Source organism: Anas platyrhynchos, chromosome Z (genome assembly GCF_047663525.1).
Source record: "Anas platyrhynchos isolate ZD024472 breed Pekin duck chromosome Z, IASCAAS_PekinDuck_T2T, whole genome shotgun sequence".
NCBI classification, from domain to species: domain Eukaryota; kingdom Metazoa; phylum Chordata; class Aves; order Anseriformes; family Anatidae; genus Anas; species Anas platyrhynchos.
In genome coordinates this window covers 74,801,821-74,825,775 of record NC_092621.1, presented here as the reverse complement: position 1 = coordinate 74,825,775, position 23,955 = coordinate 74,801,821, and the positions used below count along the sequence as shown (strand labels likewise).

The 23,955-nt window shown below is 39.6% G+C and overlaps 1 protein-coding gene across 2 annotated transcripts in view; it reads right to left on the bottom strand.

Moving 5' to 3' along the window:
- The window catches only part of SVEP1 (sushi, von Willebrand factor type A, EGF and pentraxin domain containing 1), a 124,352-nt gene that overhangs the window by 77,565 nt on the left and 22,832 nt on the right, over positions 1–23,955 (bottom strand). For both annotated transcript variants that reach the window (XM_038169897.2, XM_038169899.2), the window contains exons 4-5: positions 2,336–2,494; positions 1,912–2,091 (exon numbers count right to left, since the gene is read on the bottom strand). In XM_038169897.2, coding sequence (XP_038025825.1) covers positions 1,912–2,091; positions 2,336–2,494 — 339 coding nt within the window. The remainder of the gene's footprint in view (positions 1–1,911; positions 2,092–2,335; positions 2,495–23,955) is intronic.

The window sequence follows — 23,955 nt, the reverse complement described above, 5'->3', positions numbered from 1 at the left end:
CACAAATCCATCCTCTTGTCAATTAAACACTTTCCATGACCAGTAAATATTTCCTTAAAGTCAGGGAAAACATCAACAAAGGTATATTCTGCTTGCGCTGTGTTTTCTCCTAATACATTTATCAGGATTACATACACACTTCATAGGGCTTTTTATCATGGGTCACAGTTAATTGCAAGACATAACTGCATAAATTGCTTTCCAATAGCACAGCAGATTTTAGTTAGCAGAGCAATTGAGGAGTGTTTAATGTCAAAATCCAAAGCAGTGCCAAGGGATTTTCCTTTAAGGTCCCGTCCTAATTTATGTGATAAAATACCCCTGGGATTAACAAGACAGCTATAAACCGTGTCTTTGATCTTGCTCCCTTCCATAGTTTGAATGAATAGAGAGTAGCAGATCCAGCACATGTAAAGGTAGGATTTTTTAATACATATATTTTTTGATTGGAAGTCTTCAGGATGATGGAGGGGCATGAGAAAGGCAAAAATATATCCTTTCAATGTTTCAAATGAAATTGGCTCAACATCAAGACAATACCTCAAATCATTTTTTTCCCTTACTTTTCCAAACAAAACCCTAGCTAAAGGAAGATCATGCACCTACACCCAGCAGGTGAATATTTTTAGTTGCTCTAGAAGCTTTCCCAAGTACTAGAGAGTTCCACCTGAGTAAAGACAGTGAAGATAAAGGATCCTTTCTTTGTCATTGACTGCAGCTTTCTCCGCTTTTCTACACTACTGTGCAACAAAAGCTTTGACAGGCAGGAGCTATTCCCCAGTACCCGAGTCTACCTAAAGTGGTATGAATCTTCAACCCGTGTTTTTATCTCTTTGTTTTTGCCTTCTGAAGGCACCCTAGAGGTACAGGACAGCAGCTTATTTTTTATTTCAAGCTTATCCTTTCTGTCTTCTTACTGGAAGCTATATAAGAAGACAGTTTTCCCAGATTATCTGAAGAACAGCCCTGCAGTGTAAGCAAAAGTGAACTGCTCTAAGAACGTCCCAAGGAACTGCACCTCAGATCCCTGCTTTCAGAATCATCGGTTGCTGTTTCCTTAAGGGCTGCAGTGTTGGTAGTAGCATAAAGTGCTAAAGCCGCCAAGAACCTACTCCACTTCTTCCCCAAAATTCATGGCCAGGACAAGAGTTGTAGGAGGTGATTGCTTCTCGTTTACTAGATTCTGGTGTGCAGACCAATATCAAGTGTATGCAACTTGAGCTAAACATGTTAAACTACAAACTGTGGTTGTTGAGGAGATGAAGGCTGCTACTTGCTTTTTCAGGCTCTCCTTGGGGGAAATACCAGGCAGGACAGCATGAGGATGCATCATCTTCTTCTAAACAACCAAGAACCTCAGGCAAAAGCAAGTGATGAAAAAAAACAAACTGTCTTTCTACATACTTGTAAGAGCTCTACAAATAATTTTTTCATTCATGCTTTTAAGGATGCTCTTTCCCATGTCTTCTCCCTTTCAATCTTTCTGTTTATTACTTTTCCAGCAGATGCTCCCTTACAGCAAACTCCTAGGATACTGTCAGTTGTTCCCCTGTGAAACTCCACTCAACAATCTTCAGAGGACTATACTCAAGGCCTTCCTACTTTAATTCTTCATAAGAAGGAACTGTAAGCCAATGCCTGGCTATGTGAGAAGACTGATGGCCGTTGTAAGACACCTGTGTGGCAAGGTCTTGTTATATGTTTGACTAACTACCTAGTAAATAATGCTCTACATTCTCTTTTGTAGATATCCTCTTATCATTTTAGGAAGGAGGGAAACAGAATGACTGAGGTGACTCTTTCATCTAAGAGTGTCAGACCTGCACACCTAACCAGGGATCAATCAGAGTAAATCACTATTAAGAACAAACGATCCCAAAAGAAAATGACTTTTCAAGCACACATTCATACCTCTGCAAGTAGCCTCTGATCCAGACCACTGGCCATTTGGCTGACAAAGCCTGATGCTGCTTCCCACGAGATCAAATCCTGCTTTGCACCGGATCCCACAGGCCGCATTAAAGTAATTGTTGCAGACATTCTGGACAAAGTAACCATTTTCAGGGGGCTTCAGTTCAGGGCAGTGAACAACTAAATAATTAAACAACCACAACAGAGTTATCACACCAGCTGGAATGTAGCAGGCTACTGAAGGAAAACATTTTTTTTTTTTCCATTTCCAATTCTAGTTGCACCTTGGTACTTCTGCTGTTTTGGAGAGACACACAAAATCTTGCATGCAATTTGACTTGTCTTTCAAAGACAAATAATGAAGCTGCCCCAGAACTGCATCGTGGATTACAGGACCGTTCAGTTTCTGGCTAGAAACACTTACCTTCACAGGTTTGTCCTACAACACGATATCCCTCCCGGCACGTACAGTCCTCAACGGAGGTGCTTCCTGGTGGAGAAGTATGATTCTCGTCGGGACAGGAGATGCACGTACTGATTCCACCTGGTGAACCTTCAGGCTTGTATGTTCCTGGGGGACAAGCTGTTGAGCAAAACAAAACAAGAAGAAAAGAAGTTCAGGATACCACATTTCACAGCTTGTGTCACTTCTCCAATGTGTTGCTTTACATTTTTTACATTCCTCCATCCTTCCTCATAGAGCCAGTCACGTAGGGAAGGAATGTTCTCAGCTTAAAGCCTGTAGAGTTGTACGGAGATGAACTAAAGCCCACTGAACCTGTTGAAGGTCTCTTTAATGTCTGCTTGAGAACTGAGGTTAAGCCCGTGAATTATCCTCTTCAACAGATGCACAGTCCCAGAAGACACCAGATTTCCTCCGATAAAACCTGCACTGATCTCATGAAGACACTCCTGATTTACAGCTGTACAAAGTTACCTCGGACAAAATCCTAGCCTACAGAAGAACTACACCAAAATTTAATGCACACAAATTCTTAGCACCAAACTAGCCAAAGAACCTCACAAATATGCCTGCCCGTGATTTACACATTATGATTTATAGATGATCTACACACTGTGCTTTCAGTAATGTATGAACCACAAACAATGAACCAATTAATCAAAGTAACTGCTCCCAGATGCTTTTCTATACATTTATATCCCATTTAACATTTGTAACTCTGTGTTACTCCAATGCACAAGCCTTAAAGAGATTTACAGATATCTTCAATGACAGGGAAAATGCATACAGAAAAGTGACCTCTCACATGAGAATTTCAGATGGGTGGGATAAGTCTCTCTTTGCTCTGAATTCCATTCTCCAGGAAGTTACAATAATTATCTTTATTTATTTTACAAAGCTGATGTGAGAACAGGAGAGTGACTATTTACCAGGTGCTAATAAAGTGAAGTGCTGACTGGTCAGATTGCCATTTGACACAGAACTCAAAGGTACTTGAGCTGAAAAACATATCTCCCAATGTAAAGTTCAGCAAATATTTTGAGGTTACTTAATAGTGAACCTCTCACTTCATTAATTTCATTGTCTATAAATTTTTCTAATGGGCATACGTTCACTTGCAGACTGCAGGTAAGTCAGTCTGTCATTTCCTGCCCTAAGTGCACCCACTTTCCACCGTCTGAGGAACCTCTGCATGGTACAGACAACTGGCAATGGACAGCTCCACAGCCATCAGGTGACTGAGCCTGACCATAAATGCCTTCAAGTGTCTTCTCCGTTATGTGGTAAGATGTAATCTGTCTCTAAAGTTAGTTTCTCCTGTTGAACTACATTTCCCAGATTTCAAAGATTATGTCATTATCAGTCTTGTATTTTGGTAGATATTGGACCAGCTATGTTTGTTTTGTAAACTACATAACTATGTGCTAAAATACTCTGACATTTGTCCTAGTAATGAAAACAGCATTCTGCTTTCTTGGCAACTGAAAAGGAAAAAAAAAAAAAACAAAACAACAAAAAACAGCCCTCCAAAACCAACAGAAACTCTAGCCACCTTTTCCTCAACCCATCAAGGGAGATTCAACCATAATAAGTCAAATTTTCTGAATGATGCCGTAAAGAACAACCTGTATGAACAGTTAGCACTTCTTTCCAAGAAAAGCATGGTGTTTTGCATGGCTTCCAGAGATAATATTTTTATTTCACTTTCAGAAAAATTTGCAGTTTTATTTTGAAGAAAGCAGTCATAGTGGTTACAAGTTAGGGGGTGACTATGAGCATTATAAATTGGCTTCAATGTTACAGATATGTATTTTAAATACACTTTTAAAAAAAGTACAAAAATGCCCCAACAGTAAAGGGTATAAATGGAAGTGACAGCTTTTCAGGAGAAAAAAGGGAAAAGTATCCAATCAGAATTAGAGCTGGGAATTCTTAAATTTTCTTCTGGGACTTTCAGTAAAGCATTTGCAAAAAAATCCCCTTCATACAGTTCACCTGTTCTTCCCCTCAAAGACATTCCTCTCGGACAGTTACTACTTCTCTCCTCTCTTCGGTGCAGGCATCTTCTCCTTGCATACAAGGACGTGTTTATCAGCAAGAGAAAGAACTTGTCAGTTCTTTCTCTTCTGAAGAACTGAAGAATACAAGTGATCCCATTTGTGACTGACCGATCGCACAGGCACCTCTCTGGGGTTGAGTAGTGCCAAATTGTCACAGAATTCTAGTTACCAGTCTGCACTCACCAACGTACCCTCTATACCCACAAAAACTGCCTGAAGATCACCCTTCTCCAGTGCTAACCTGTAAAAACAATTGCATTTTTTTTTAAAGGTTACTTTCCCTTGCCAACAATACGATGGTGGAAAAAGGTTCAAAACAGTGTGTGGACGATCCCCAGTGTGAACAAACATTGATCTGGCACCTTCAAGAATGACAAAAAAGGCAGAAATTTTAGAAATGTGGAAACAATTTTAACTGTATCAGCCATTAAAGGGAAAGGACACTCATGAAATGTGCAAATGTGCACATGCACATGCACAATATTCTCAACAGAAGATTTAAGTACTGCCTACATGGGAACCATGTTGTTCTTTGTCCAGAAGCAAGGGGAGGAACAAGAAATTGCCTTCTGTTTAATGTAATTCCCTCTTCAGACCAGAACAATGAGTACCGAGTAACAGCAGAGGATTACGTTTTTGTTACAGGAATGAAAGGCTATCTGGTAGCAGGGATTAGTGTGATAACTCAAACAGGCACACATCTTACACTCCCCAAGCACAGAAAGACGGCTCACATTGAAGTTGCCATCAACAACAACCAGCTTTCAGAATATGGTGGACATTTGCCAACTACATGCATTTTCTATTGTGGTAATGTCAGCGCATTCATCTTCTCATAGGAAATGAGAACAAAATAATAAATGCTTACTGTAGCATGCCTCCTGCATTATCCTCCTCAGTTATACTCTCCTGAGTTATACAACTAACTGAAAAAAAAAAGTAAGAAAATCCGGTACTGTTCTGTTCTGTTTTATATTACACGGCATGATGACTTAGGCTACCAATGCAACACACTTTATCTCTTTATATATCAAAAAATACATTCAGTTGCATGTAGAAGAGAATCAGTAGAAAGCAACTATGACACAGGCTTGCTAGAAACAAAAACCTACAGGGCAGGCATAAAAACATTTCAGTCAATGGAGGTGCACGGACAGTACAAATATATGTGAAGGCATTGTGTGAAGCTGAACAACGGATGTGGAAGGTTTGGGAAATCATCAAAAAATCAAAAGACAGATTTTCAAATTCAGTAGAAACTCTGCTCTGCCTGTATACAGTAATGACTAGTTTGATGTTTTAATCTTCAAGCAGGAATTTAACACTGTAAAAGTGACTACATAGAACGAGGTACGTTTCAGAGCTTCACTGATCACTTAACATGAAGATCTAGTTTGACTTTTTTTAAGCAGTGAATACTAAAACCAGAGACAAACTTAAGCCAACTGATATTGAACCCACAGAGTGGCAAGAAGACTCCAGCCAGGGTTTAAGCAGGTAGAGATCATATATTAAAGGGTCACAGTCTGTGACATGGGGTCATGATTCGTCCTCTGAATGGATGAGTAAAAATTTGAAGTGCAAATAATTTTGCCTTAAAAATGTAAATCTTTTAAAATCCTGGGAGAGCAGGCAAGCTCAATTTATTCTCCAATTATGCTAGTATGTCAGTCACTGAAATTGAATTATTCTTGATTTATCCCAGTGTAAGAGAGAGGAGAGTCAAACTCCAGATATTTGAACGATTAATTTGAGGGATTTCATATTTTCCTCAATGCATAATTTCTTCCACTAACTACATTTAGTAAGTAATCTCTGGCTTGAGCTGTTTTTTCCACACTTCATGTTAATGAAGGATCCGATTAAGGATTTATCTTCAGCAGGATACGGCAGGAATCAGCCAGGCTATATTCTGCTCTCTCCCACATCAACCTCAGCTCTATTTGTATACACTATTGCTCTATTTTCTATATTCTGTACTGACTGTAGTTGTAGTTCTCATTTTTCCCTGCATATGTAAAGCTTAAATGAAATGATACTCCGATGCAAATCACAAACACAAAAATGACTTTAGCTTAATCCCCAAACTTCCTAAGTGAAGAAAGCAAACCTAGTTTTCCAGTTCCATTGGTTGTATGCCACTGTAATTACTTTTATGACACTGTTTATACGGATAAGTATGAAGCGTAATGAAGTGCGGAATCAGCCCCAGAATCAGAGTATACCATGAACATCTATTTTGATTTTGTTCTGCTGCTAATAAAAGTAATGCAATCATATGTCACAGGATCTCTCAACAGTGATCACTGGATGTTTATACGATTTTTTTCCTGTTTCCTCCATTTTTGTTACCGAACATGCATAGACAGAAGATTTTTGATTATGTGGATCTTTGACCTGGCACACAATGTCTTGCATTTTTATTCGTTTTTTGGAAGCAATAGGGAAAATCCACTGTGTGCCTAGAATTACTTTTAATTACAGTCCACAACACCAGGACAACCTAAAACTCAAATTAACTCATGTTTATGCCTTTGGAGGAGGAGAACTTCAGCCTGAGCATGTGGGCTACCCCTCACTGCTTCACCTAATCTAAGATTCTTGTGCCCTGGTGATACCAAAATGAACATGAAAATTAGAAAAGTTGTCACCTTGATTTTCTCTTATGAAATAAATACCGTGGTAGCAATATTTGACATGATTTATTTTTTAAACTTGGGTAGCATGATAGTGCCTCACTATAAAGCTTAGTTATTTTACTAAATAAAAGTCAAAACTTTCATGAAGAAGCAAGTATAAAGAATTCAGTGTATCATCATGTGCTGAATCTTTCAACACTGGTATCTTCATCTCTCATCATGACTAAGTACTGTCTGACCCAGGCACAACCACCATTAGAAGAAACAATGGGAATGAAGGGCTGTATGTCCCTTGACAATGGCCTGCCAAACAAAATATGCTTCACTAGGAAGCGCATGGGTTCAGCTTAAGGCGGACAACGAAGGAAGGAGGTGCCTAGGGCTGCAATTCAACCTGCGTGGAGGGAATGGAGATCCTTGTTGCACACCAAACAGAATTCCTGATGCTTTCCCACCTGCTGCTGCAGCAGATCAGGTGTGGGATGTCTCACTGGACCAACACGCAGTGCTACCTGGCCCTCCATCCGTCCTCCAAAAACCATTCTGCTGCTGCTGCATTTTTGAGTGGCTCCTGCAAAGGGAGAACATGCATAACAAGGGAGGCATATGATGGGAGCCTTGACGGCACAGAACTCCCCAGTCCCCTGCCTTTTCCATATGTTTTGCAGTAATCTTTCTTGCCTGCTCTTGTAACCAAAGTATTCTGCAAACTCAGGGCACCAATGGCCAGAGATGTTGTCATTTTCAGGCCCGTTCTACTAAACCAAACAATAAACTAGGGTTGTGGATTTCTTTCTTTGTATTCGAAAATGTTTAGTTGGGCTACTATAAAAACAGACTTCTCTGGACATTAAAATGTACCTCTCTGAACCTGCATACTACGATCTTTAAGCTTGCTTCTCAAAGACTTACCATACCCTGCATCCCTGTCTTGGAGACTGGTCCTAGCAGTTGCAGCTTTTGTTTGTTTGTTTGTTTTTTCCTTTTTTCTTTTTTAATATCTTCTGTAAGAAAGGTATGTCAGATCAGGCACTTTGTGCCCACGAAGTGCATTTGGAAAGCTAATGAGTAATAAAAAATTGAAACCTTTGGCAGACACTGTAATCCACTCTTCTGCAGTTTGCAACACGTATGATACCATAAAAAAAGAAAAAAAAAAAAAAAAGAGCCAGTAGCATGCTAGTATTACAAGAAATATGCAAGGAAGTGGCTTTAGTTAAACATTTGACATGTATGACTTGTAAAAGACTGCAAAAGAAAACCTTGTGCTTACCTTTAAGTGTAGGGATCAGAAAAGGATTTCTACTAAGTCTCAGTGTGTTCTCCAGCTCTAATACCTCCTGTTATCCTCAGCATGTGCTCTGCATTAATTTCAGACAGCTCTGAACCTGCTCATCCATCTGCTCTTTGTCAGTATTCCTTACACATCTCTTCTCATAGCAATGTGATTAGCAATTTAACAAGCTAGATGTCTTCTCTGTTCTCATTTGATGTATTTTGCTCCATCTCTTTATTAGATTTACAAATTTCCTCTCATTGAGGGAAGCAGGCTGAATCAAGTCTAAAGTTCAGCTACTTTTACACATCACACACAGGGAGCAGACAAGTTCGCCCAAACCTTTTAATTGAGTTTAAGAGACATCAGAAATGCAATACTGCACTACCAAGTAGGCTGCAGCATCTGGAATGAAACTTTGTGATGATCTAGCTCTAGATCTTCAAGCACTTCAAACAGCCCTAACAAAGTTTCATCAGAAGTAACTTGTTCACAATAAAAATGAGAGTCTTGGATCCCTCAAGGCTCCATTTTAGGGCCGGTACTTTTCAATATTTTTATAAACGATCTGGATGTAGGAATAGAAGGTATTTTGAGCAAGTTTGCTGATGACACCAAACTTGGAGGAGTTGTGGACTCAAATGAGGGTGGAAAGGCCTTGCAGAGGGATCTGGATAGGTTGGAGAGCTGGGCGATCGCCAACCGCATGAAGTTCAATAAGAGCAAGTGCCGGGTCCTGCACCTGGGACGGGGAAACCCTGGCTGCACATACAGACTGGGCGATGAGACGCTGGAGAGCAGCCTAGAAGAGAGGGATCTGGGGGTCGTGGTAGACAACAAGTTGAATATGAGCCGGCAGTGTGCCCTGGCAGCCAGGAGGGCCAACTGTGTCCTGGGGTGCATCAAGCACGGCATCGCTAGTAGGTCAAGGGAGGTGATTGTCCCGCTCTACTCTGCGCTGGTGCGGCCTCACCTCGAGTACTGTGTGCAGTTCTGGGCACCACAGTATAAAAAGGACATGAAACTGTTGGAGAGTGTCCAGAGGAGGGCTACGAAGATGGTGAAAGGCCTGGAGGGGAAGATGTACGAGGAACGGCTGAGGGCACTGGGCCTGTTCAGCCTGGAGAAGAGGAGGCTGAGGGGAGACCTCATCGCAGTCTACAACTTCCTCGTAAGGGGGTGTTGAGAGGCAGGAGGCCTTTTCTCCATTAACACCAGCGACAGGACCCGCGGGAACGGGGTTAAGCTGAGGCAGGGGAAGTTTAGGCTTGACATCAGGAGGGGGTTCTTCACAGAGAGAGTGGTTGCACACTGGAACAGGCTCCCCAGGGAAGTGGTCACTGCACCGAGCCTGACTGAATTTAAGAAGAGATTGGACTGTGCACTTAGTCACATGGTCTGAACTTTTGGGTAGACCTGTGCGGTGTCAAGAGTTGGACTTGATGATCCTTAAGGGTCCCTTCCAACTCAGGATATTCTATGATTCTATGATTCTCTCCCATAGGGCAAGAGAACTGGAAAGGTGCCCGAAAGAAAATGCAGTCCCTTGGGCTAGCATCCCATCTCAGCATCCCGACCATACAGAGCATGGGGGAATAATCTCCCTGCTGAAGAATGAAAGCTCAAGAGTGATAGCACCTTGTAAAAGTTATGATGCTTACAAGGATCTACTTCCACAGGGAAGTCTGGCCCTGGGCCACAACAGTGCTGAGCATCCCTGCGTAGGCTCAGGGTGAGCGTATTTAGATAGGAGTACCACAAAGCAATGTTTCTAACTGCAAAATATCCTACTGTAATAGCAGTAGTACTGAGAACATCTAGAAAATCCATTCTCATCCAGTTTAAAGACATTTTTAGATCAGAACAATTATCGTAAGTCAAAAGCATAGTGAGTGTCTTAAGTAAATTCATATTTGAAGAATACATGTGCATTGCAAGGACACAGCTATTAAAAGTGTTTTAAAATGTTTTACGATCATAAAAATAAAACTGATTCCCTCCAAAGTTAAAAATAAAGACTACCATATATACTTTCACAGACAGTAACTTAGTCGTCTCAAAGCATGTGGCTTAGCCAGGAATATAAAAGAAAATCTTGATTCTGCCTTGCAACTTATCTTCAAAAAGAAGCCTACTTGTGCTTCATTCAAGCTACAAGTTCTCCAGACATATGAGACAACTTGTGCAATCTATGTAATTTTGCAAGAAATTCCATTTCACACACTTTCACAACAGAAATGTCCATTCAATCTTTTTGGGAAACACTAAAACACTAGTGCATAGACACACTGCTGTGGTTTCTACAAACCCGTTCAGCAATGCAGGGTGCATTAACAGTCACTAATCAGCAAGTGACATAACCTGGACTGAGGCAGCTCTGCTTTAGCTGCGGTAGAAGACAGCCTGCATTTAATGAAGGGCCAAACCAAAACAATCTACAGAAGCAGAACTGTGAGCTTAAGCTTACAGAGGTAAGGTAAAGTTAATGGTGAAGCTTAGGAACTTCGCTGGTTAACTACAAACAGAAATAGCATTCATGTGCTAAAATGAAGCTCTTTTGGTCGAGATCTAAGTGGCATTCTAGACAGTTGTCACAGGTTTGCCATGTGCATAGACATCAAAGAAGCAGTCTTGGTGACGCATTTGGAGAGCACACACAAAGCCAAGTATGAATGTACCTATGAGGTATGGGTATCAGACCATGCCAGCTTCTGACTTACAGAACGTGGACACTGATCTATGTCCTCATGCCCCTGCACATTTCTAACACATATTATGATAAAAGTGAACAACAAACCCCAGAAGTACTAAAAAGTTGCTGGCAAACTGAATCAGTTGATTGTGTAAAGTTTACCATGTGAATTATTTATGAAATCATTTATGTGCAAGTGATAATTTCGTGTCCAAAACTCTGCACACAACCAAACTTAAAAAGGGAGATAATAGCAGGTCTGAAAATGATTCACTCAGAACAGAGGCCTCTCTGGACATGGTCTTCACATAATCACAGACACACATTCCTCAGTAAAACTTTATCACTGCTGATGTGAGAGCACAGGCTACTGTAAGTGCCTGTTCTAAGTGCCCTGGTCTCTGGATAGCTTCCTACTATTTAAATTAATAAACATTGAAAAGGAACATTATCCTCCTGTCCTGGGTGCACTTATTTGATATTTTGACGCATGTGCTATGAAGTTATACCTTTGCTTTTCCAAGCTGTAAAGAAGTACAAACAGGCTGAAGTAAAGTAGGTTCTGTTAAAAGACGAAGAAGAAAAAAAAAAAAGAACAACAACAACAACAAAGAAATCACCACCACCACCACCACCAATAAAAACACACACACAAACAAACAAACAAAAAAAAACACCCACATTTTATTTAATTTCTGCTACAAACAGGTGAGCAAATAACTGTTTCAGAGATGTAATAAGTGTCTGGTTTGAAGGCACTGGAAGCCCAGTTCTTCCTAGGCTTGGTATACCCATTAGACAATATATCAAATAAATCCTCTCTTCACTTTTTTGACAGAAAGGGTTTTGGGCCAGAAGGGAAAAGGGATGACCAAAATACACTTGCAGATGGGGATTAAAATCAGATGCAGGGAGAAAAGTCACTCCATATTTTTGTTACCTTTCCTTGTCATTGTACCAATAAATTTATCAATCTATCACTTCCCTAATAAGGATTAATAAACAGTTATTAGGTGCCCAAAGGACCAAAATTAGGCTTAGACCAAACCCCGAGTGATAGTGGAAATATCAGAGCAGTGAAAAAGCTCTGCCTGGGAAGAGTTACGTTCTGCTCAGTTAACTTCTGCACGAGAAACAAGCTGGAAAGCAAGAAATAGTCCTCCTTTATGCACAACTGGGAAGAGGGAGCACTTGGAAACGGAGAAGCCTGACCTGGGGCTGGGGAAAAAAAATGTTTCCTTAACAACTCCTGATGTGCTATACCCAGAAGAAGCTGAACCAAGCATCCACTCCAGTGCCTGCGGCTCATGGGACACGCTGAAATCATCGCAGCTCAGCCAGCACTTGCTCAGCACAGCCTACGCTTTCTTCCAGAAGCAGAGAGCAAGAGTCTCATGTTACACGTTACAGGGCTAAACCAACAGATCACCTTCTCCCGGGATTTCTGAAAGGTAATTTTAAGTAAAATAAGGGCTTGGGATTTAGACGCTGACAAAACATGCACACCGGGCTTCCCAGCGCCAGTGTGTTTCTGTAGGGAAGAACACCCCTCGTGGTTAAAGATCCATTTCTACTGTGTTCACCTCCTGACAGTTTTGTGTTCAGTTATTCTTCAGACTTAAGAGGATGATTAAAATATGACTGCTCAAACTGAACAAGCCAACTGGCTTTCCTGAGAGCTGCAAGCTGTATACAGAACCCAGGAGGAGCCAGAGACACCAAGTCCTCAGCTTTTCTCCTCATACAGGCAGAAATCACAAATTTGCTTCACAGTAAAATATATTAACAGAATCCTGTGTAGTCCTGGGTTGTTTTACTCATCCTGGGTTGTTTTACTCATCCAGTGCAAAATGCTCCCCTGTTGCTGTTGTCTCCAACACCACTCCCAGCAGTTGTTGCTGCATGTGATCATCAAGGAAAAAAAAAAAAAGACACCTATTTCTGTCTCCTTTGTCTGAAGATCAGAGTAGCTCCAGCTGCTGAATCACAGATGGGGAATGCAGGAAGTAAAAGTTATTATAAACAGGAAAGTGAAGCCATTTCTGCCCAGACCTTCAATAACGTGTCACTACTGCATTAGGTGCCAAATTTGGCTTGTTTTCTACATCCCTTATTTTTATCATTTAAATACACTTTTCAACAACAGCGATTATATTCCTATTAAGTAACATTTCTGAGCAGAGAAGATACAGCACGTGACCGTGCAGATGGAGAACATATGTCACTATTTCCATGTTTATTTACTTAGCAGCCCAGGGTGAGAGTCAGACAGCTTTTGGTTAACTCAAGAGAACTGAAGCACATGCAATGGCTCAGGCCAATAATCAGACAATAAAAAGTGATGTTTTTGCCAATTTTTTTTTCCACATATTGTGAAACAAACCCAGCTATCCCTGTGTAGAGTTCAGCAAAGTGCCGTACCCCTAATGTTAAGAGTTTCTACTTAATTCCTGGAATTGTTACCGGTACCTGTGATTTACTGTGAAAAATACTATAAATTCCATTGACCAATTTTCGTGCAAAACGCTTATGGAAACCGACAGGACCCCCTAAATTCTTTCAAAATGATCTGAACTATGTAGATCAAAACAGTCTTGTTTATGGAACATGACAGTGCTAAGAGAACAACTACATAACTTTGTATTAACTGCTGCTTCCTCAGAAGATATTCAGAGAAAAAAGAAGTCTTTTCATCCCATTTTGCCTATTTTTCCTTGTTCCTCTCCACTCTTATTTCTGTATGAGATAGAAAGGAAGGAAGTTCTTCCTTAAGAATGGATCTGACCCTTGCTGGAGCATTTGAACTCAAGAATTGTGTTTTAAGCACTTGGTCGCGTGCCCCACCAACCAACTACACTTTACTACCACAAAAGTTATGGCAAAAAAAAATACTTCTGCAGTGTGTTGCACAACCACATACACAGCCTCAGCAATCAATCTTAACAAAGCTCTGTTCTGTCAAGAACCTTTACGAAGCCACTTCTGACCACCAATTTTGCTTTCCCTCCCTAAGCAGCACTTGCCTGGTCTCTGTCCCTTAGCCCCTCCAGAAAAACGTAACCCTCTGCAATGCAGGAGTTCTCCCATAAAGCAGAAATCCCTGGGTAGTGAGTTTACATGTCTGCAAGATCCCTTCTTGCCATCAGAGCTAACCAAACACGTGCTGAAGCAGCAACCTGTAACATCTGGAGGCTTTGCTGAAGTGCAGTTGTTTAAGAGCCTGACACAGCCTGCGGCTGCTGCCAGAAGAGGAGCAGCCAACAGTGAGATTCTTTCAAGAACTGCCTGGTACTCAGTCTGTCTGTGCCTGAAAATGAAACTGTGCTCTGTATCCTACATCTTCAGCCTCTTCACTGTTTCAAGAGTGTTTTTACCACCCTGAGGAAGTAGAATCACTGGTTCCCTTTCTAAAGGACAGCAAGATCCAGTGTGCATTCTGGGAGGAAAAAGGTCTGCCATGCTTCTGGTCATACCTTCCTTACTAATTGCATGCTCTTTTTTGATAACTTTTGCCACAAACAAGGCTATCTTCACATTGGTGAACAAGTATCCTTAACTGCAATCTGAAGCAAAAAGAGAAAAAAAAAAAGGCATAAGCATGATTACTTTGCTTCTTACTGGACCTAATCGACTTATTACTATTACACCACTGACTGTAAGCTGCAAGATCTACTTCTAAGCAGCATTTGATTTTAGTTAGACAAGTTCACATAATAATCAATGCTATCTAAAAATATCATGTTGTTTTTTATGAGCTGAAGCCAAGTGTTCTGTACTAACGTCTTGCACTTCTGCGGCACATGAACGACTGAGGGATGTAAGTGACAGACAGCAAACTTCTTCTCTGGCCTAGGGATGCATAAAGCACTGCACCTTCTATTTCAACATGGGATGCTTCCCTAAAGAGACCCTAAAAGTAATGAGAATAAATCAATTCCTAACATCACTGGAGGCGAATTTTAAGACCTTACAGACAGTTTTGTGAATGAAGTATCACATTACAGATTTTGGACGTGTTACCTTTAATACTTGCCTGTATTTCAGTCTCAGGGGAAAAAAACAGACAAGTAACTGCTGTAATCCATCACCTACATCTTGAAGGACAGGTAGTAAAGAGAAGTAGGGGGACAAGAAGACAGTAAGGGGTTCTACACAAACCCTTTGGGCACCAAGGCTAGGACTGCCATTACAGTGCACAAGCATGGAAAGGAGCATCCCTGACATGTACTAGAAGAGACAGGAATAGAAGTAATCCCCAGCTACCTAATATACTTCAGTTTCATTAAAGGGATGTTGGCAGAGGTGTAAAAGTCAGTGACTCCATGTGATAAGAACGGAAGACCAAAAGGAACACCAGCTCAACTATACGTAGCTCTTCTGATGTACATCCATGAGGTATAGGAAATTTTCCTTATGTTCTGTGTTGACACCAAGATGGAATAAGGCTATCCAGCCTACCACACTCCTGGTACTTAAAAAAATCCAATCCTGTGAGCTGAGTTACTTGAAAGAGCAATTTCTGAAGCACTTCATGCTCTGGGCTTGTCAGCAGACCGAAGTTCCCAGGCCTATGCAGGCTTCACAGGATGTTCTGCAGGCAGCAGATGGGCAAGGCATGAAATGAGGGTCAGGAAGATAAAACATAGTAAGAGGCCGACACTTTCATACAGAGCTCCAAGGGTTTTTATGCAGACATTAAACTCAGAATATAAATACATGTCTTTAAATTAATGTGACATAAGGTGTTCCCAGTCCACAAAGGTGTACATGTAGATGTTTCCATGTTCCGGTTGAATGCTGATGTTTCCTATCTCTCCCTAGATAGTTTTTAATACCACGTGTGCATATTTCCAGATAAGAGTTTTTCAGGGGGAGCACAGTAAGAACATCATAAGCACTCTTTTGCCATAAAACCATAAAAAACGTAGATGAAGGGAAGCCTGTATTCAGGAATGGGAACATTACACTGTGCGCTGTTCTGTGAAGCACTCAACCAGCACACAGACTAGAACTAATAGCAATAATCGCTGTGAAAAAAAAGAACATGTGGAATTAACAGCCACAATGTAGGAAAGTTCTCATACTTTATCTTCTGGTATTCTTGTTTGAGTAACAAACTGTAACCCACAAGGAGATGGAAGCTTTGCATGGGTGTTTACTATGGCATTTACAAGGGAACATCCTTTGTTTGAACTTCATAGGCCTAAGATCCACTTATTTTTTAGCTGTCCTCATGTTTCTTTTGCTCTCATGAAAAAAAAAAAAAAAAAGAAAAAAAAGAAAAAAAAAAAACGAAACAATGGTAGATTTGCCTCATGGCCAGGAGAAGGAGCCAGATCTTAGTTATTACAATAGGGTGAAGCTTTGCACAGAATCAGTGCAGCTGCACACACCTACACATTTGTCAGTCTTATACACTTGACACTAATGAGTAACTGTAATGTAGTGCTTGATGATTTTTTTTCTTCAAACTCATCAGTTTCAGACTCTAAATAAATCACGTAACTACAATCAGATTATATAGTTAACTAAACTTCCATAAAAATAATCTTCCTCAACTTCACACCCCATATACACTAAAAAATCCCTTCATTCTTCTCATTCTTATGAAGGTGAGTAACAGAGGAAAATGCTTCCTAATTTTAAAAAATTCAGACTGGGGGAAAAAAAATCAAGTGTTCAAACTACCTTCAGATGTGGTCCCTACTAAAACATCTGCATTGGAAGTGTGAGCTGCTGGTCTGGCTTTGTTTTGCGTGGTAACAAATTAAACCCAAGGGTTTTGGCCTGAAGAGGTTCCCATTTCTGTGGAGAGTCCTGATCTTTGTTTTCATCAAAACACCAACAAAACCAGGAGAAACCAGTTTCCTGTTTGATGAAACTGATCTGTGTTACTGCTTTCGCATTCCCCAGAGGCCCTGTCACACTCCTGCATGCAGTCAGCACTGCTTCTGGGTGGAAAGGTTGGGTCATCTGCAGCGGGTTTTGGGGTGACAGAAGAAAGCAAAGCAGCTTACAAGACAGCAGACCAAACTCTTCCCATCGGTTATTGGCTGCTGATTTTCAGACAGACCAATTAAGCTTATGAACTGTCTGCAACCTATTTGTCCTAATTCTGCTCCAAGTTAAGTGGGTTTTTACCCCTTTTTATCATGGAGTTTTTTGCAGCACACTGTTCTTGCTGCCAGCTGCCTTTGTTGGAGTGGAACCAGAGCGTGGCTGAAGGAACAGACAATGTGCGCAATGGGAAGAAGGCAGAAGCACAGCTGTAGAAGACATAGACAGAGGATTTCTTCCCTGGAATTGGTTGTGAAATGAGTTGAGGAACCTGCCAGATAACTTTCCACAGAGACACAGAGCCATCGGGGCAGGCCTGAACAGGAGAGGCAACAGAAAAGCCATCCCATCTCTTCTTTCCACCAACTTTCTTCTCTTATGATGGTGGTACTCAGATGCAGAGAAGACAGTGGGAGGAACATCTCTACCACTTTTTGGGTAAATATCCCCCGAAAGACTTTGTTTATGTCAAAATCTGCAAAAAAAAAATGATTTATTTAGCTGTGCGTTATCACTTAATGAGCTTTGTGCAGCTTTGCTTTTATATTTTCTTTTTCCTGTTAGCTGCAACTGGGTAACTCCAGAGCAATTTTCAGAAGACCATTTCTGAATACTTGCACAATGATTTGAACTACGTTTTAGACAAAATACGAGCTTAATACTGCAAGAAAAGTAGAAAATATTGCTTAAAATGCTACAAGGAATAGTGCTTGTTCTTACACAATAGTTTTCAATATTCACTGGCCTAGGTATGGTGAACATCAATCACAGTGCAAGTCAAGACAAGGATTTAAAAATAAAATGAAAATATTCCCACACTCCATGTTCTATTGGAAACTCATTCTGAGAGCTAAACGTCAAATTCATTTGACCAAGAAACAAACACATCATATGCAATTCAACCAACTTCAGATCCGGAGACACAGAGACTGCTTGATTTTGTCACAGTAACAGTATTATGTTCCAGTTAAGTGAATCAGTTTTGGTAAGGCTTTTCCAGAGCAACTTAAAGATGCTAGGAATCCTGACACCTTGTCACAACCTCACAGGTACAAAAACTAAGGCTAGATCTCATGAGTAACTTGTAGCACAATTAAGTCCTGGTAATGTTCCAAGTACTTAAAAGTTGATGCTTTGGAGCCCATTTAACCTAGGATGTTTTCCCACCATAAAATCTGCAACAGTGAACAGTGTAAAATCAGAGTGGAGGTAAGACAGCCTGCTTTTTATACTGTCTAGGGACTCATGGCCATGCCTAGGCTTAACACTAAAGCTTTTACAGTCTTTTAACTAAAGGATAAAGCTACCTGTGCAGTATTTACACTTTGGAGCCTTCATTGTGACAGCCACCTGCACTGGTTATACTGTGGTGAGAGGACAGCTTGGGCACTCCAGAAGCAGCCTAAGCTAGGTCAGCACAGAAAGCTGGAGTCTATTTCTACATCGTGTCTATTCAGAGAATGGCTTCTGCTCCTCCCAAGCCCTACATATGGCAGCTTTTTCCCCTCTAATTGCATGTAAAACTTTGGCCAGAGATTTTATTTGCATGACATTCTGAGGTGACCAGGACAAGCCACTTCCAAGGTAAGAAAAATAAGGGAAAATTCTGCATTGCTTCCCAATTTTCTGCCACATGTATTTCAGAAATATCTCCATACTTAATACAAAACAGTCTGTTTTGAATTTGAAACTTTTTTTCTAATGCCTCAGATTACAACTAGTTGGAAAGGTTGATACATTTTTAATGTTGTATGCAGATTTAGAAATTACCTCTTTTTCTTGTCTGTACAAGCCAAAATTCAATTGGGGTTTTCACCTTTACCCTACAACTTCACGTTTAAAGAATTCCCTCAGAAACAAAGAAAACTTTAAAGTTGGTGGGTTTTGCTTAGTCTTAAGGTTGTGTTTCTTTCCTACTGTTCAGTTGGAAGTGCAAAGGAAACAAGCTACGTGGTGCAGAGTTAGAAAAATTATGTACCAATTAATCACCATTATCCACACTAGCTATTGTGTTACTTAAAATTTTTACTTTTGCGAAACAAGATTTATATAAGTTGGTACCTAAGACCTAGGAATGAAGAAAAAAATAAATTGCCCACTTCTAAGGACTCAGTCCCAAACTAATTAACATTACTGGAAATAATCCTAATTCATTTCAGTAAGTTTATTAAAATGGAACATGGGTAAAACGCACCTGTAGTTGCACAGGTTACTTGTTTCACTCAAAAACTTTGTATCAAATTGATCAAGGAAAGTGCCCTTACACAGCCATTGGTTAGATGTTAAAATTTTCCCATTTCTACTGTGGTTTGGAAAGCTCACTGTCTAACTTAAGTGTTAAAGAGTTTTTCTGGTGGACTGAATCTGGGTTAAAATTCTAAATTTTTGCTACTGTTTGCCTTCAAAGACATGGGGAAAGCAGATCAAAGGTTTTTTACTACTATAAGAATTAAATAATTGACAATAATAATTGGCTTTATAATTGACAAAACCTGTTATCACTTCATACCTACTGTGTTTTATGAACCTTTACTGTATCTCTGCGGAAGTACTGAATTCAATAAAAGAAACTTCCACTGCCCTACATTCATGAAGCAGGTTGTACAGGTCAGAAATAAACTAGTTTGGTGCTGGAATCCACGTAAAATGCAAACCTACTCTACCATCATGCAAGACACTATTCATCTTTGTTGGAGTCACTCCTACAAAAGAAGCCCCTCCTGACAAGAATTTACTGCTGTAATGCTTTTAAATTACCTAACCAAAGTACTGTATCTCCATTGTGTGCTCCATTCTGAGAAATCTTAGAACATTTCAATCCTTTTATCCTCAGCCTTTGCTTTGCTTTGTACCATACCAAGCAGGAGAATCTGTATTTGAATTTCCAAAAGCAAAGCAGGAAATATTGGACTTCAGGGGCAAAAAAAATTGAGAAAGAAGATGTTAATGTTAAAAATTCTGAAGAGCACGACTGCATGCTTCCAGATTTATCTTCCAAATAAATTATCTATAAAAGCCACTTTTTTTAGTCTGTATGTAAATAATAACGATGAATGTGTTTACATTATATTCTGGTCTTAAACATTTTTTAAAGAAAATTAACTTTCTAAACTTTCATATCATTGCCTATAGCACTTGTTGTTTCCTAAATCCACCCTTCTCTTCCACTTGTCTTTCAGCAGATGTGAAAAACAGATCCATTTACATTTCTCTTGTAGTTACCCATCACGATGTTATGATACCTTCAACAGAAAAACAAGCTCATTTACTTTTCTTCTGTATTTATCCATCGTGATGTTATGCTCAAATTGTTACCTATAAAGAGCCAAAAAAGGTTCATAACAAAAAGAAAAAATATACAGAATGCCAGCAAGGAATGTTTTTTGCCAGTATTAATTAAACATCAATTCACTGTCGCTTAGTCATTGGTATTTTGCAACTTTCCCTTGTTTTAGATCCCTGCTTTCTTGTTTTCTCCTTTCATGACAGCCAGTGATTTTAACACAATATACTCACAGCGGAAACTCTGCGTATTATCCAAGGCAAAAGAGGCTGCAACAAAAGGCTCCACCTGGGAGAAGTATTTTTTAAAGAATAAATTACAAGTTACAGAGTAACATACACGAAGGTATCTCATCCCCCATGGGTGACAGAAAGGGCATTGTGATTGTAAGGTAATAATTACAGGAGCATATCCCTGACAGCTGTTACACTTGGAGAAAGGATTCTCCAGGCAAGCTGTTCTGTCTCTACAGTAGATGAGTCTAACTCCAAGTCTCTCCAAACTGTCCAGGTTTTGTAAACATTAAAGGAATGCTTTATTAAGCATGTATATCTCAACTTCTTTACCCGGCTGTAATCGCAGTTCCTTCAGCTCATCTAGTTAAAAATGTTTGCTTCTTTTTGCTTATGCAGATTTGCAGGTTTATATGGCACAAGGAAGCACATCAGCAGCCATATGACATTTCCCTTGATGAGATGCTCCTTCTTCAATTTGTCAGTTTTCACTGGGCCTCAGCAGAAGCTTTCAGTGCAAGCTATGCTAGAAAAGTATTTTTCTGATTCAGAGTTTAAAAACAAAGGAGAGTAAAGGAACCAAAACAACATCTTATCTGTTTTAAGACACAGATTCAATGGATGACAGAATAAAATGGCACTGCTGTGTGAGACAGCAAGAAACTAAGTTCTAAGATGCAGGAAATCTGCAGCTCTGTCAACTTCTAAAGAGAATTTCCACACAGAGTATGACAAATGCAAGATGGCTGACAAAGATTCATTAAGCCAGAACACCTGCAGGATAGCTAATGAAACACTTCAACAAAATGAAAGAGGAGAAAGGGTGACGCGGCTTCCAGGCAGGGAGAAACTCCTAACAGAAGGGAGGTAAGAAAAACACATCATGGCAGAACAGATGTTTTGCTTTCTTTGAATGGACCATTCCAATCACTACTGGAATTATAGTTCTTCCTATCTCACTAAAAAAACAACTGCTAGTAATATATTATGCACAACTTGTGTTCTTTTCTTTCTTTCTTTTTTTTTTTTCCTAACTGGAGAGCTGTCCAACTCATGAACATCAGGTTTTGCTTTGCATTCTCAAAAGGAACATTCTGGAAATCTCATGGAAAAAAAAAAAAAAAAAAAAAAAGCTCAAATGAAAATAGGGTCCAAAACCCAAGAAATCATAAAATGCAAAATGTAGACCCCCTGCCTTGCTGGACCTCCTGCATTTCCTTGAAATTCTTCTCAGTCTTTTAAGTGAATGTGTTCTGAGTTAAAATTTGGAAAAAAAAAAGAGAGAGAGAGAGAAGAAAAAGGTCACAGTTCACATGATTTCATATTTCCCTGGAAAAGTTTTTTACAGATCTAACTGATGTCCTGTTTTGTAAGCAAAACTGCTGGCCTGGTGGCTATTCAGATGATAACCAACAATACTATATACTCATAAAAACTGCAGAGCCTAGGTAAACTACTGAATATTTATATATATGATGAAATTCTACATTTCAGTAATTATAGACATGTAGTGGACCAAATTTAAAGAAAATAAGGAATAACTAGCATACCACGTAAGTACTACATTTACTAATTCTGCCCTGCCAACTGTAAGTCATCTTCATGAACACATTGTGCTATAAACTATGTGGTCCATGTGTTCAATAAAGGAAACGGCTGGCTGTAAGACAGCAGTTCCCTGCCCTCCCTGATACCTGTGGTTGTCATCCTTTAGTTTCCCCATCATGAATCTATAAGGTCATTAGATCCATCAGACCACTTGCCAGAAAAGAACCTCATTCTCTGGAGAGTATCACTGAAAAACGTGGAAAAAGGCCGTGTAAAAGATCTATTACCTAGCTTCCTAAGACAGAGAAGATATAAATGGACAGAAGATCCATCTGGACATTTTAGCTTTCCATGGACCAAGCAGTTACCTTTAATAGCTCATCTTTTTACTGATGGAATGGAAGACCATGAAGGTCTATATTTTGGCTGACATCTGTATTTTTGTTTGGTTGCATTTGGTTTGAAACGTAACATTTGTATTCAAGGAAAGGAAGGAAAAAAAGAAGTGAGGACATTGAAGAAAAGGTGTTTATGTACTATACAATAATTGTGATTGATTATGATACGGTCTCTGTTCTTCCTCTTTCTCCTTTTCTGATAATTGTCACAGATGTCCCTGGCTGCATAAGGCTCATAATATGGGCCAAGAGATTTTTGTTTGGTTTGTTTTCTAAAGCAGAGAACAGTCACTCTGTTCTTCTTTCTGTGGCACATCATCAACAATATTGCAAAGAACAGGAGGTGGCCACTGAAGCCAATTTCTGCTCTCCAGCACAAAGCACGTGGCTCCTATTTTATTTTATGGAAGCTTTCTAGGGTGTTTTTTTCAGGTAATGAGGAAATTAAAGTCCTGTTATGATTTGTACATAGCTATTTTGGTGCTTCACATTTCAAACCATAAACATCAATAACGTGGCATAACGCAAAAGCACAAGGCCATGCAGAAAATAATGACAGAAAATAACTAATATAGCAAAAGAAACAGATATACTACAGAAGAAGAACAATTTCCCACTTTAATGAAAAATCATTTAAAAAATATTTTACTTCATTAAGTAAACATGGGCTAGTATGGTATCTGCATGTTTAACCAATCAAAAGTAAGTTCTGTCAATGTAAACTTGCCAGAAGTCCTCCTGCTCATTATACGCTGCAGAAAAGTTAAGAGGCATTCTTAAGATTCCTTGTCCTTTACAAATCCATAGCTATCCTCTGCTGGGAAATGTTAAAAAAATGGTTTGGAATCCTTTTCAGAAAAGAAGATTTCAGAATGTCTTTTTTATTTAAAGAACACATGTTGCCTTTTGTTTCTGTCTGTCTTAAGGAAGAATACAATAGTTGAATTGATCAGACGTATTTAAAAGAACAAGCTTGAACTACTCTGGTCAAATTCTCCACAAAATACACATACGCACCTTTTATCTTCACACAGAAAGCAAATGGCTGCAATCATAGTTTTATTTTAGTGTATCTAATATCAATCACCTTTAAAAACTTAATTTAAAAAAACCTGCTGATTGTAATAAAATGAAACTTCTCTTCTGCAGTTGTCAAATATCCATAAACATAAGTCATACTTTTACCATTTCTAATAGCCCTCAAAAGGTAAGCTTACCCCATCAGAAGTTCCAAAGGATAACATTAACTCTAAAATGATAGTCCCTCTGTCTTCAGGAATAGCTCAGAACAGTATTTAATGACACAGGCTATTGGTAGAAGCAGAAATGCTGGGTTTATTTTGTTCAGTAGGTTACTAGGACATTCAGCTGAGGTGAACAAAATGGATTTGAATT